Raw genomic sequence first — 12,785 nt, forward strand, 5'->3', positions numbered from 1 at the left:
TTCAAGCAGGATTTTAAGTGATTCTCTGAAATTCTAGATGTATTCAATTAGAATTTTAAGATAGTTTATTAAAATCCTTAGAAATCCAGCGGTATTCAATTAAGATTTTAAAGAAGTTTATAACATTCCAGGTGTATTCAATTAGAAATTGATTTTAAAGAATTTGAGAAAGTTGAGGAATTAGAGGGAATTGAAGAGATTTCGTAGTGTATTTTAAGCATCCACAAATCTCATCTATTCCCATGAGATTTCGAGGGAATTGAATCAAAATTTTATATGGAATCTCTACAAATCAATTAAACTCCATAAAAATCCACGGATTTATAAATCAATTAATATCTCTCACATTCTCAATTGAATACACCCCTTAAACTCCATAAAAATCCATGGATTATAAATCCATTAAAATCTCTCAGATTCTCAATTGAATACACCCTCTAAATTTGAAAAGCTTTGCAGAGCGGCTGATTGAAAAGCACGAGAAAGAAGACAACGGCCGTCGCCATGTCGTCGTAGAACCGCAATCGATGTCGACTTGAATCATGTTGCTCCATAAATCAGGGTCCCCAAAACCTGAGCGTCCTCTTTCCATTCAACTTTTCGACCCTCTGGTTTCCAATGGTCAAGTAAAATAACCCAATATGTTGCCTCAACCCGCACCTACTCCACAGCAGTGCTCTCAACTTTGCCATCCCAACTATTCTCTCGACAATGTTGCCTATACAAAACTTGTCCAACACGCTACCAAAACTGGGTCTTCACTCCACGGCAAACTTGCCCACGCCCACATCATCAAAACCTCATTTAAGCCCTATATGTTTTTTCTCAACAATCTTCTCACCATGTACTCTAGGCTCGGAGAATTCGACAGTGCACGCCACCTGTTCGATAGAATGCCTAAGCGGAATCTCATTTCGTACAACTCATTGATTTCTGGATATAACGAGGTGGGTCTGTTTGATAAGGCAATGGGTGTTTTTAAAGAAGCAAGAATGGCTGGTTTAAAACTTGATAGGTTTACTTATGCCGGTGTTTTGAGTGTGTGTGGTCAAACATGTGATTTTGAGCTGGGTAAGATGGTTCATGGATTGATAGTCATCAACGGGTCGGGCTCAGAAGTTGTTCTGACCAATTCTCTTATTGATATGTACTCCAAGTGCGGCTGAGTTGATCATGCTAGGAATTTGTTTCAGAGTTCGGATAACTTGGACCATGTCTCATGGAATTCCTTGATTGCTTGCTATGCTCGAATTGGTGCTAACGAGGAAACATTGACCACTCTAGTGAAAATGCATTAGTGTGGGTTAAGCTTGAATACCTATACATTGGGGAGTGCCCTCAAGGCGTGTGGCAAAATTCTTGACAATTCAGGACTATTTGGGAAAATACTTCATGGATACAATGTCAAACTGGGGTTGGACTTGGATGTTGCAGTAGGAACGACATTGCTTGATATGTATGCAAAGACTTGTGGCTTAGGTGAGGCGATACAAATATTCAAATTCATGCCTTACCGCAATGTTGTTTTGTATAATGCCATGATTGTGGGGTTCCTCCAAATAGAGACCTTTTCTTATGGACATGCAAATGAAGTGTTTAATCTTCTATTAGAGATGCAAAGGCTAGGAATCAAGCCATCAACATTTACTTTCTCAATCATATTGAGAGCTTGTAAATCGGTTGAAGCTCTTGAGTACGGGAAACAGGTTCACACTCAAGTCTACAAGTATGACCTACAGGGAGATGAATTCATTGGAAGTGGGCTTATTGATTTCTACTGTTCTGTGGGTTTATCCACTTATGCGTTGAGATGCTTTAACTTAACTCCTAGGCTAGATATTGTCTCGTGGACATCCATGGTTGCAGGTTATATCCAAAATGGGGAAATTGAAAGTGCATTTGATTTATTTTATAAACTCTTAGAATCTGGAATGAAGCCTGATGAATTCATAATATCAAGCATGTTGGGTGCGTGTGCTGATTTGGCTGCAGCAAGATCTGGAGAGCAGATCCAAGGATATGCTGTAAAAGCTGGATTTGGAAAATTCCTGTTGTTCAAAATTCACAGATATGCATGTATGCAAAATCTGGAGATATTGATTATGCTAATTTTTCCTTTACAGAGATAGAGAATCCTGATGTGGTTTCCTGGTTCGTGATGATATGTAGCAAAGCACAACATGGATGTGCAAATGAAGCCTTGAATCTTTTTGAGTTGATGAAGACTTGTGGAATTGCACCCAACCACATCACTTTCCTTGGAGTTCTAACTGCATGCAGTCATGGAGGGCTAGTAGAAGAAGGTTTACGGTAGGTTATAGAAACTGAAAATTTAAATTTCATTGCTTTTGTTTGATTTGAAATAAAAATCATAAACATAAGGAAACAAGATTAAATAACTCCATTTTCCTTCTCAAAGTTTATGGGAAAAATATGTGAAATATGAGACGAAGTATGTATATTTGTAAGAATTTCCTTACGTATTCTTCAAGGAACCAAATACAGTAAGAGGTGATAAGTTGCAGGGAACTGAAATTAACAATAGCGTAGGTAAACCATCTAAGAAGTCATGAAGGGAAGAAAGCGTGGAGCATTTAGATGTAATGAGGAAAATGTATTGTTTTGTAGTGTTGAACTGCTGGGAATCAATTTATAATTGAATAGGAATCATTTGGAGAGGTATGCCATTAGAAATTTATTTTGTGGTTTCTAGGTCATCATGTGACTTTGGAAGAGACTCTAAGAAAAGACTTAGAGTACATGGATCTAACGAAAGACATGGCACATAACTGAGCGGAATGGCTTTCTAGGATTCATACAGCCGACCCCACTTAGTGGGAAAAGGCTTTGTTGTTGTTGTTGTTGTTTTGTTTCTAGGTCATCATGTCAGGCCTTTTCAATTGCAACCCAATATTTGGTTTGTAAAAATGAACACTTGTGAATGCACTTTAAATGCTCACTTCCAGGGTGTGTTAATTTCTTGACTCTTCTTGTTAATGCAGATATTTTGAAACAATGAAGAAAGATTATGGCATGTCAACCAATGTAGAGCACTGTGCCTGCGTTGTTGATCTCCTAGGTCGTGCAGGAAGGCTAGCAGATGCTGAGAAGTTCATTTTCAACTCATCTTTTGAGGATAATCCAGTTATGTGACGAGCCTTGTTGAGTGCTTGCAGGGTTTATATGGACACTGTTGCTGCAAAACGTGTTGCAGAAAAACTAATTGATCTTGAACCTCAAGCTGCTGCATCATATGTTCTTCTGTACAACATTTACAATGATGCTGCGATAGAGTTACCGGCCAAAAGAATTAGGGAACTGATGAAAAATCGAGGAGTTAAGAAGGAACCTGGTCTAAGTTGGATAGAGGTAGGAAACAAAGTTCATTCTTTTGTTAGTGGCGATCGGTCTCACCAAATGGTTCAATTAATATATACTCGGTTGGTTGCGTAAGATACAGAAAATAGATTGTATTGTTGGTAAGTTGATTACTTCTGAACTGTAACTTAAGGACAGCAAAGTGAACTACCACAGTAAAAGTTAGCTGTAACTTTTGGAATTATCAGCTTGCCACCATCAGCTCCAATTAGGGTGATGAAGAATTTGAGAGTCTGCTGTGATTGTCATACAACAATGAAGCTCTTCTCTGAGGTGGAAAAAAGAGAAATAATCCTAAGAGATCCTATTCGTTTTCATCATTTCAGAGATGGTGCTTGTTCTTGTAGAGATTATTGGTAGCTACATTGTGTATGTAATATGTATTGAGAATTGAGATTATTACCTGGATACCTGGATAAATGCTCTCTTGCGGAAGTACAAGAGTCATTCGGTCAAAACTCAAAGACACAGAATAAATGGATCCTATTTGGAAGAAGGTACATGGGACGAAGCTAAAACAGATTTGGAAACATCGTATGGGAAACTAATTTGGATTCATCGGTACACAAATATGTCAAAGGAGCATGGTATATTTAGGTATAATTTATTGATCTCAATGATTTAAATTTAGTTTAATGGAAAGTGCGACAAAGTTATTTGCCTTGGCTCAGTTTGTTTCGATAGAAAATAGTACGCTAAAAAGTCATGAGTAGACTTTTAACTTTATATTTATTTTAACATATCAACAAGTTCTTAGTTTTTCCAGGAAATATTTGTCTAGAAAAAAGTATGAGACTATATAATTTGTTCATTATGTTGAATTGAGACCATTACTAGACCACAATAAGACAAAACCGTGGAATAAGAAAATCCCTAAATGCTTTGAAATTGTTTCCTTGTTTGTTCCCCCCCCCCCCCCCCTAAATAGAAACATATTTCCTTAAATCTTTACAGAATTGATTTTTTAGCTTTCCTTCATCTGTTATATGCTTTCATCTAGTTTCCTTTTCTAGCACTTTCATTTATTACTGGAAATGCTAGGTAGAGAAGCAATTGATTGATTGCTTGGTAGAGAAGCATTTGACCTTGGAACAGTATCATCTGTGGCAGGTTTCTTCTCCTAAATGTGTCAGTTTTTGTTCTTCCTCGTTCAGATTACACAACTTTACTCAAAAGTCCTAAACTGAAGATGGTGTTTTCCTTAAGATGCCAGATCAGTTGCAATTCCTCCTATGGGATTATGATTGTTAAAAGGAAGGTCCATATTGTTTATGATGGAGACGCTTGTTGGAGATTGATCTTCAAGCCAAGCAATTGACCTCAGAAACTTATCTATATTTCAGGTAACTTTTATTGGCTAAGATAGTTCTCTGTTTACTCTGGACTTTTAACTGAAATCTTTGATTATTATTAGGATCATCTACTTTTATTAATTTTTTTATTAGCAAAGGGTTGGAAATTCACTTCTTTTATTATTTTTTTTTATTTGTTGATTCTTAGAGTTCTATTATTATTAGGATCAACTACAGAAAACTCCCCAAACTCTTGGATCGTTTCCAAGGTACTCCTTCACATTTTCAAACTTATACCCGAAATAAAATAAAACCTAATAAAATAAAACCTACAAATTGATCCTTCCATTAACTAGCCTGTTAGTAAGTCTTTTTAGTGTCTGTGTGGACGCTGTGAATCCCACGTTTTACGCTTATGTGGACTCTAAATCTGTGCCACTTGGAAAAAGATATTATAATATGCATAAACCTTTGAAAAGAAAATGAACACCATGCATTAGAAGAGCAAAAGAAAATAACAATGAAAAGCAAAACAAACAAAACAAAATCTCTCTTTCTCGGATGCAAAACCAGCATGTAAAACTTGTAAGAACTACCACCACTAGTGCGAGTATCATGTATTCTACAAATGCACTAGGTCATGCAAATAATCTTAGTCGTATGTTGAATATCCTTTTAGAAGGTTGTTTACTCTTAAATGAAATACAAACGTCATTTTCCAACTGAATTTGGTTGACAAATTAAATGCTGAAAATCTTGTTTAGTAATCCTATTCAATTATATACCATACTTACTCTTTTCCCGACCAATTATAGGTGATACCTATATCCTTGAAGATGCTACAGTTAAGAGCAATATTACGGTTGAGTTGACTCCTTGCAGCCACCGAAGTACTTCCCTATATAACCATCTCATGTGCAACTTCCGGAAGGTACCTGCTGCTTCTTTGTATTCCCAAGCATGGCTAAAAATACGACTAAGCATGAATTGATTTCTCATGAACCAAGCAGGAGAGCAACCTTAAAAAAGAGGAAGGCTAGTTTCTTCAGAAAGCTGAATGAGATCACAACTTTATGCGGGGTTATTGCATGTGCTGTTATTTACAATACTTCTGATACCAAGGTGGATGTGTGGCCTTCCCATAGGAAGCATTTTATGTACTCGAAAAATTCAAGAATTTACCTGAAGAAAGGCAAGGTAAGTTCATGGTGGATCAAGAATCCTTTCTTAAGAACAATATATCCAAGCTGAACAGACAATTGGAAAAAGCGAAATTTAAGAATCAAGAACTTGATGAGAAGCTGCTTTTGATTGAATACCTGAAACTGGAAGGTAAGAATTTTCTTGATCCTGGTCGTCTTGAAAGTTTGATCGGACTTGATCATCAATTGGATAAAAGAATTGATTTCACTACTAAGCGGATTGAGTTCTTCGAGGGTGTGGGGCGCAACCAAGTTGATGCGGGAGTTGATTCTGATGAGATGGTGGCTATTTTGGTGTCTGGAGGTGTAGTAATTCAACCAATTCAAAATAAACTTTGTGAGCAGAGAGCATAGTATTGATGATACAGGTAATCCTATAAACCTTTAGCATTGTCCCAAATGTACTTTTATTTTCGTTTACCTGAATAAACGTAGTATTCATCTTTCAGTTATGCTCATAGCAAAGGTGTTTTAGGTTAAGATAATTTTCGCTTTGATGTGTAATTTAAACAGGATTATGACTCCTTGAACGGCTTACAAGGGAAAATCACTCGTAAGATCACACAGTATGCCGCTGTTCATTCTGAAGCTTAGTTGCCTTGTATGGAAGAACTAACGGCTTCAAATGATCGAAGGCTAGTCCTTTCTTGTAGGCATATTTTAACAGTAGAAGGTTCACTGAGAAGGTACAGAATCTTTGATGTTTGCATTCTTTACACATGAGCCAATTTTTTGGTTCAGTAAAACAAGCATTCTTTTGGTCAATGACACATCTCAACATCTTTTATTTGGTTACTAAACGGGATCGATCCAAGAATGATTCTAAATGAGAGTAAGCCTTGACGTTACGAACATGTTGCTCCTCTGTGAAATATGCTGAAACAGCCCATTTGCAAAAGTGAAACAACCTATTAGCAAAAGTGAAGACAGACTGCCTACAATAGACGTTACCCAACCCTTGCAATGTTGAGAGCCTTGTTAGTTTAGGGTGTTGATTCGTTCACACGCAGTCTGTGTTAGTATCTTGACTAAGATGAAGGATCCGATACCCTCATCCAGGCGAAAACGAAAGGAAAAACACAGAAGATGTAGCCAGCGTTAGTTCATGTAACTTCACATAAGAACAAGTGCAGCATTCTGACTCCATATCTATCATTATAACTATGGAACAAGTATTGTATCGAAAGTTACCAAAAATATCAACTTTACAAACGCAAAAAAAAAGAACAGCATTAAAACACATAATTATCTGCGACAAGCAAAGAGATTCTCCGAATCCAAGTCCTTATCAACAGCATGAACTGGGGAGGTGCTGAGCAAGATACATTAGCTTTTACTGAAGAAGTTTCAGGTAAAACACACAAACCTAGACGATTGGAGTTTATAATGTATTGCACTGTACATACTATGATTTGAGCTAAATGCCTGTGTTTTGTCTTGTAGTGCATGCTCAAAAATAATTTAACTTATAAATTGGGTAGTGTCATCGAGTGCCTTTTAATAGTTATTGTCTATAGGTTTTGTTTTCATCATATTCATATGCTTGCTATGAAATGTTTGAACTAAATTTTATACTTATGATTATATTTGCATGTGATCTAATATTCTAGAGGATAGAGTGTTGGGCTTCTACCCATTTGTTTCGTGTTCGAAACTCTCATCCTATAATAGTTTTGAACATTCTCATTCCCTTTAATAATAATAAATAAAAACATTAGCTAATACACCAAAAGGGTTAATTACACTAATACCCCTTGAGAAACCCCCTTAGGTTTGAAACATTACACTAACACCCCTTCATGTTTTAATTCACTTTCACATCCACCCCTTAAGGACCCCTTAAGTACGAAATTAAACTTGTAGTTAATTACATAAAAATAAAAATTTATAGATAAATAAATCACATTCAAAAAATTACATTTAAACATTAAAAGGAAAAAAACAAAAGAAATCCTCTTGTAAGATTTATCAATGTGAAAAATCGGCATCTGGTTTCTCCAGAGGCTATTGATTTTCTAGATAAGCTTCTTCGATATGATCACCAAAAGCCTTACAGCAAAACAAGCAATGGCTATGCATGTTATTGAATCCTTCGGTAAAAAAGACATTGTATATATGCCCCTTTGTCCTTGGGTGGAGCATGTGAACACAAAGAGATCAACAGAGGAAAATATTTTTGTAGCTTAGGATGTTCGCTGCATCCCTTGTTTTCAAAGTTTTAATGCTGATATTCTTTCTTTGAAAAGAGATGGAGGGTGGGGTGGGTGCAGGCTAAGAAATTGGAAGGGAATAAGAGATGCGATGATATATGATGTATGCATTTAGGGTGCTGGCTAAGAAATTGATAGGGAGGAAGGGATTCAATGAATATAAGATATGCATCTAGGGTTTTTTTTAATGTTTTAATATAATTTTCTTATTTTGATTTTTGTCCTATTTATTTATAAAAGTTTTTATTTTTAAATAATTAACGACAAGGGTGATTTCGTCCTTAAGGGGTGGATGTGAAAGTGAATTAAAACATAAAGGGGTGTTAGTGTAATGTTTCAAACTTGAGGGGGCTTTGTGAAAAAACGATAAACCTCAAGGGGTGTTAGTGTGATTAACCCTACACAAAAATTTTATATTCTTCTTTCATATTATAAGCTTGTGTTCTTATGCTAAATTCTCCAATAGTCATTGTGACGACCCGTCCCTAATTTTACGTTTTTATTAATTTTAAAAGCGTGGATTTACGAAAATGCCCTAGAGGCAAGGACTTTGACTTCCATTGACCATCGTTTAGAGGAACGTATGACTTATTCTTTTAGCGTATCCTCGTAGTACTCGTTGGTACGAACGCATAGGCGAAAGCCGTTTGCGAGTCCGGATTATAACGGTATAGTTACGGACATTTGAAATTTGTTATTTAAAGTTAGTTAAATAAATTGAACTCCCATCTTGTGGGAAAGAAGCCAATCAGCTTTCAGCAAGGAAATAAGGAACCAATCATATTATTTCTTTTGAGGACCAATCAGAAAAGTGGAAAGAAAAAAAAAAGGGCCAATTAGGAAGAGGGAGAGAAGCTCCCAACTTCTCCTTCCCGTCAACCCACACAACCCAGTTCGACCACTCACTTTCCAAGGCCAATTCCAGCCAACTCTAGTAGAGTTTTTTGACGCCACCACCACCATCTTGAAGCTCTCATTCCCCTCTACAAAACTCACCCAAGAACCACCTTGATTAACCACGGTATGTGGCGGTTTGAGGCCACGAAAGTTGACGAAAATCAACAGTGTTACGGCCACTCTTTTCAAATTTTCGGCGAATCGGCAAAGCGATGGCCGATGCCACCACTTGGGCTTTGTAGCCCATCATCCCAGGAGCAAATCCTGACCAGCCTTGACCTTGTTGGACCACCGTAGATGACGAATCGACGCCGGGAAGCTTTAGGCACCCGCCGACTTTGTGGGCAAAATTGACCATCTTCCGTCCACTTTTGGCCTTGGCCACAGGTATGAAAGTTATTCCTCTCTTTGAGATCTTCATTTTTGTGAAATTTGAGAATTTTTAGAAATAGTGAAATTTTCCGGTGAACTGTGGCGGCTAGCCATTGCGTGCGGCGGCGCGTGGGCCGAAACCCCACCTTACCATGTTAGGCTAATTTGGATGCCCTGATTCCATATTTAACATCCGATTAACGAAATTCCATTGTTTGGGTATAATTTCTCTAAGGTCCGCTACTTGGACATTATGTGAATCGACGATCCGACCGTTGGATCATCACCAAACCTTAGTACTTTGTAGTATGTAATATTTGAGGATCATAGGAACTTACGGATCAGGAATCCGACGTACGGATCTTTCCAAATTAGATTTGTAAGTTCGTAAAATAAAACGTCGGCCGCCACTTAATTGTAGCAATTGGTGGAGATTCGACTGTTGGATCGTTCCAAAACTTTAGGATGTTGTTCTAGAAGCATAATGTGGATCTTTGGAAGTTACGAATCGGAAATCCAAGGTACGGATCTTCCGGATCGAATTACGTAGGGTGTGGGGCGCAACCAAGTTGATGCGGGAGTTGATTTTGATGAGATGATGGCTATTTTGGTGTCTGGAGGTGTAGTAATTCAACCAATTCAAAATAAACTTTGTGAGTAGAGAGCATAGTATTGATGATACAGGTAATCCTATAAACCTTTAGCATTGTCCCAAATGTGCTTTTATTTTCGTTTACCTGAATAAACATAGTTTCCATCTCACTTTTAATTGCTTCCTTCCATAAAGGAGCCCCAGAAGAAGACATTGCTTCTTTAAAAATTCTAGGTTCATTCTCGGATAAGAAAGCAATGAAATCTGGTCCAAAGTTTTTAGAAACTTTGATTCTTTTTCCTCTTCTTGGCTTCATCATGACTATGATCATGAACTCTCTTTGTATTAGAACCAGATTCCTTTTCTTTGTAAGGGAATATATCCTCAAAGAATTCTGCATCCGCTGATTCTAATATAGTGTTAACATGTATGTCAGAAATCGAAGATTTCACAAGAAGGAACCTATAAGCAGCACTATTATTTGCATATCCAATGAATACGCAATCAATAGTTTTAGGTCCTAGTTTCGTTCTTTTTGGTAACGGAACTTGCACCTTTGCTAAGCAACCCCACACTTTGAGGGTTTTATAAGTGGGTTTATGTCCTTTCCATATCTCATAAGGTGACTCATCAATCTTTTTTAGAGGAACCTTATTCAATATGGTATTTGCAGTAAGTAAAGCTTCACCCCACAAACTGTGTGGAAGCCTAGAACTATTTAACATGGAATTAATCATATCTTTGAATGTTCTATTTTTTCTTTCGGCAACACCATTTTGTTGTGGTGTGTATGGAGCCGTTGTTTGATGTATAATTCCATGTTGTGCACAAAAATCTGAGAAGGCAGTAGACTCATACTCTCCTCCTTTATCGGATCTAAGTGCTTTGATTTTTCTCTCAAGTTGATTTTCAACTTCGGCTTTATATGTCTTAAACATATTCAAAGCTTCGTCCTTGCTATGAATCAAATAAACATAGCAATACTTACTGCAATCATCAATGAAAGTGACATAATAATTCTTTCCTCCACGACTTGGTGTGGATTTAAAGTCACAAATATCACTATGAATTAATCCAAGTAATTCATTTGCTCTTTCCAAAATTGACTTTCTCGTTTGCCTAGCAAATTTTGATTCAGTACATGTTTCACACTTATGATTAAAATTAATTTCGAATTTAGGTAATAATTCTAATTTAACCATTCTATGCATAGAACGAAAATTAAAATGTCCTAATCTAGCATGCCAAATATTAGAAGACTCAACAATATAAGTAGAAGCATTTATTTTATTAGCATCATCAATGGCAATTACATTGAGTTTCACAAGGCCATCAGCCACATAACCCTTGGTAAGTACAAATTTGTTGGATTCCATTACAAGTTTAAAGCCCTTAGCAATTAGAATTGGTCCAGAAACCAAGTTCCTCCTCATTTCAGGAACATGCAGCACATTCAGCAAGGTCAAACTTTTCCCAGATGTGAATTTGAGTACCACCTTGCCATATCCCTCCACCGCAGATGAGGCAGAATTGCCCATATACAGCTTTTCTCCAGGGGCAGCAGGGTGATATTCTGTGAACAGATTTCTGTCAGCGCAGATGTGCTTTGTAGCACCAGTATCCATCAACCATTCACTCACATTGGAGACCATGTTAACCTCGGACACAACAACAACCAATTCTTCATCGGTGATTGCCAGGTTAACATGGTTGTTGTTGTTTCCGTGGCCATGATTTCTATCCTTGCGATGATAACAATCTTGTGCCTTGTGACCAGATTTGCCACACACATAGCAGGCGCCCTTAATCTTCTTCAGATTCTTGCCTTTAGGAGCAAGGGCAGATTGCACAAACTGCTTGGTTTTCGGAGCAGGAGCCTTATTTTTTTTCGGCTTAGCTTTGGAGTTTCCTCCCTCAACATAATTCGCATTGGCTTCAATGGCCGCAAACCCTCCAGAACGGTCTGCCTTTCTGTGGTCTTCTTCCACACGTAGCCTCAGAATCAAATCCTCCATATTCATCTCACGACGCTTGTGCTTGAGATAAATTTTGAAGTCATTCCAGGAAGTTGGCAATTTCTCGATTATCACCCCAACTTGGAAATGCTCATTGATCTCGCATCCCGCAGAATGCAATTCATAGATCCTGGATTTCTTCGACCTGAGAAACAACAGATTTGGAATCTACCATTGTATATTTGAGAAACTTACCGATAACAAATTTCTTTGAACCGGCATCATCAATCTTATACTTTTTCTCTAGGGATTCCCACAACTCCTTCGCTGTCTTGCACAAAGAATAAATGTCGTAGAGATTGTCATCCAAACTATTCAGGATATAGTTTCTGCAACAAAACTCGGAATGATTCCAAGCTTCAATTGCCATGACAGTCTCTCTTGTTATTGGATTCTCATCCAAACTATTCAGATTTTTATCTTCTGAGTATTTTGGCACAGCACCATTCACATTTACAGATTGTTGATCCATAAATTTCTGTTTCAAGATTGTTGGATATAAGTCAACAATCTGTGATTTAAATATAGATATGCTAATAAACAATAAATGCAAATATAAAAATTAACAGAGTATCAAAAAACAAAAATATAAAACAAATAACTTGAAGATCGAGGCTTGCGTACCGCAATGTCCTTGAAACAAAAATTTCGTCCCTACTCAGTGCTTGTAGTTCTACGGACGTCTGCTTCACCAGGATTCAACGATCTAAGTCAAAAATTCCAGCATCGGAAAATTGACTTCTGGCGAATATTAATGTGGTTCTCTCAGAAATGATGTTTATGATTGCAGGAGAAGATTTATGATTTTTCTGTGTCCTAAATGCCAT

General features: G+C 37.2%; 2 protein-coding genes across 2 annotated transcripts; both read left to right on the forward strand.

The window, feature by feature from the left end:
- Positions 1–893: 893 nt before the first annotated feature.
- Positions 894–3,590, forward strand: LOC139187680 (pentatricopeptide repeat-containing protein At3g13880-like). The gene is made up of 6 exons (XM_070813031.1): positions 894–1,147; positions 1,310–2,024; positions 2,069–2,310; positions 3,003–3,110; positions 3,177–3,369; positions 3,567–3,590. Exons 1-6 carry the CDS (start codon positions 894–896, stop codon positions 3,588–3,590), a joined length of 1,536 nt encoding a protein of 511 aa, XP_070669132.1.
- Positions 2,169–6,320, forward strand: LOC103416303 (agamous-like MADS-box protein AGL80). The gene is given in 5 exon segments (XM_070814574.1): positions 2,169–2,310; positions 3,003–3,975; positions 4,474–4,721; positions 5,486–5,805; positions 5,808–6,320. Coding segments are annotated over 2 exon segments (594 nt in total). The 5' UTR covers positions 2,169–2,310; positions 3,003–3,975; positions 4,474–4,721; positions 5,486–5,630; the 3' UTR covers positions 6,227–6,320.
- The last annotated feature ends 6,465 nt before the right edge of the window (positions 6,321–12,785 follow it).

Source organism: Malus domestica, chromosome 15 (assembly GCF_042453785.1).
Source record: "Malus domestica chromosome 15, GDT2T_hap1".
In the NCBI taxonomy this organism is placed as follows: Eukaryota; Viridiplantae; Streptophyta; class Magnoliopsida; order Rosales; family Rosaceae; genus Malus; species Malus domestica.

Bases quoted from the DNA above. Each gene is read 5' to 3' on its own strand.
- LOC139187680 (XM_070813031.1), top strand. From the start codon at position 894: ATGCCTAAGCGGAATCTCATTTCGTACAACTCATTGATTTCTGGATAT. The intron at 2,311-3,002 runs GTAGGTTATAGA...TTGTTAATGCAG, and splicing joins CTAGTAGAAGAAGGTTTACG to ATATTTTGAAACAATGAAGA. The intron at 3,111-3,176 runs GTTCATTTTCAA...GAGTGCTTGCAG, and splicing joins AGGCTAGCAGATGCTGAGAA to GGTTTATATGGACACTGTTG.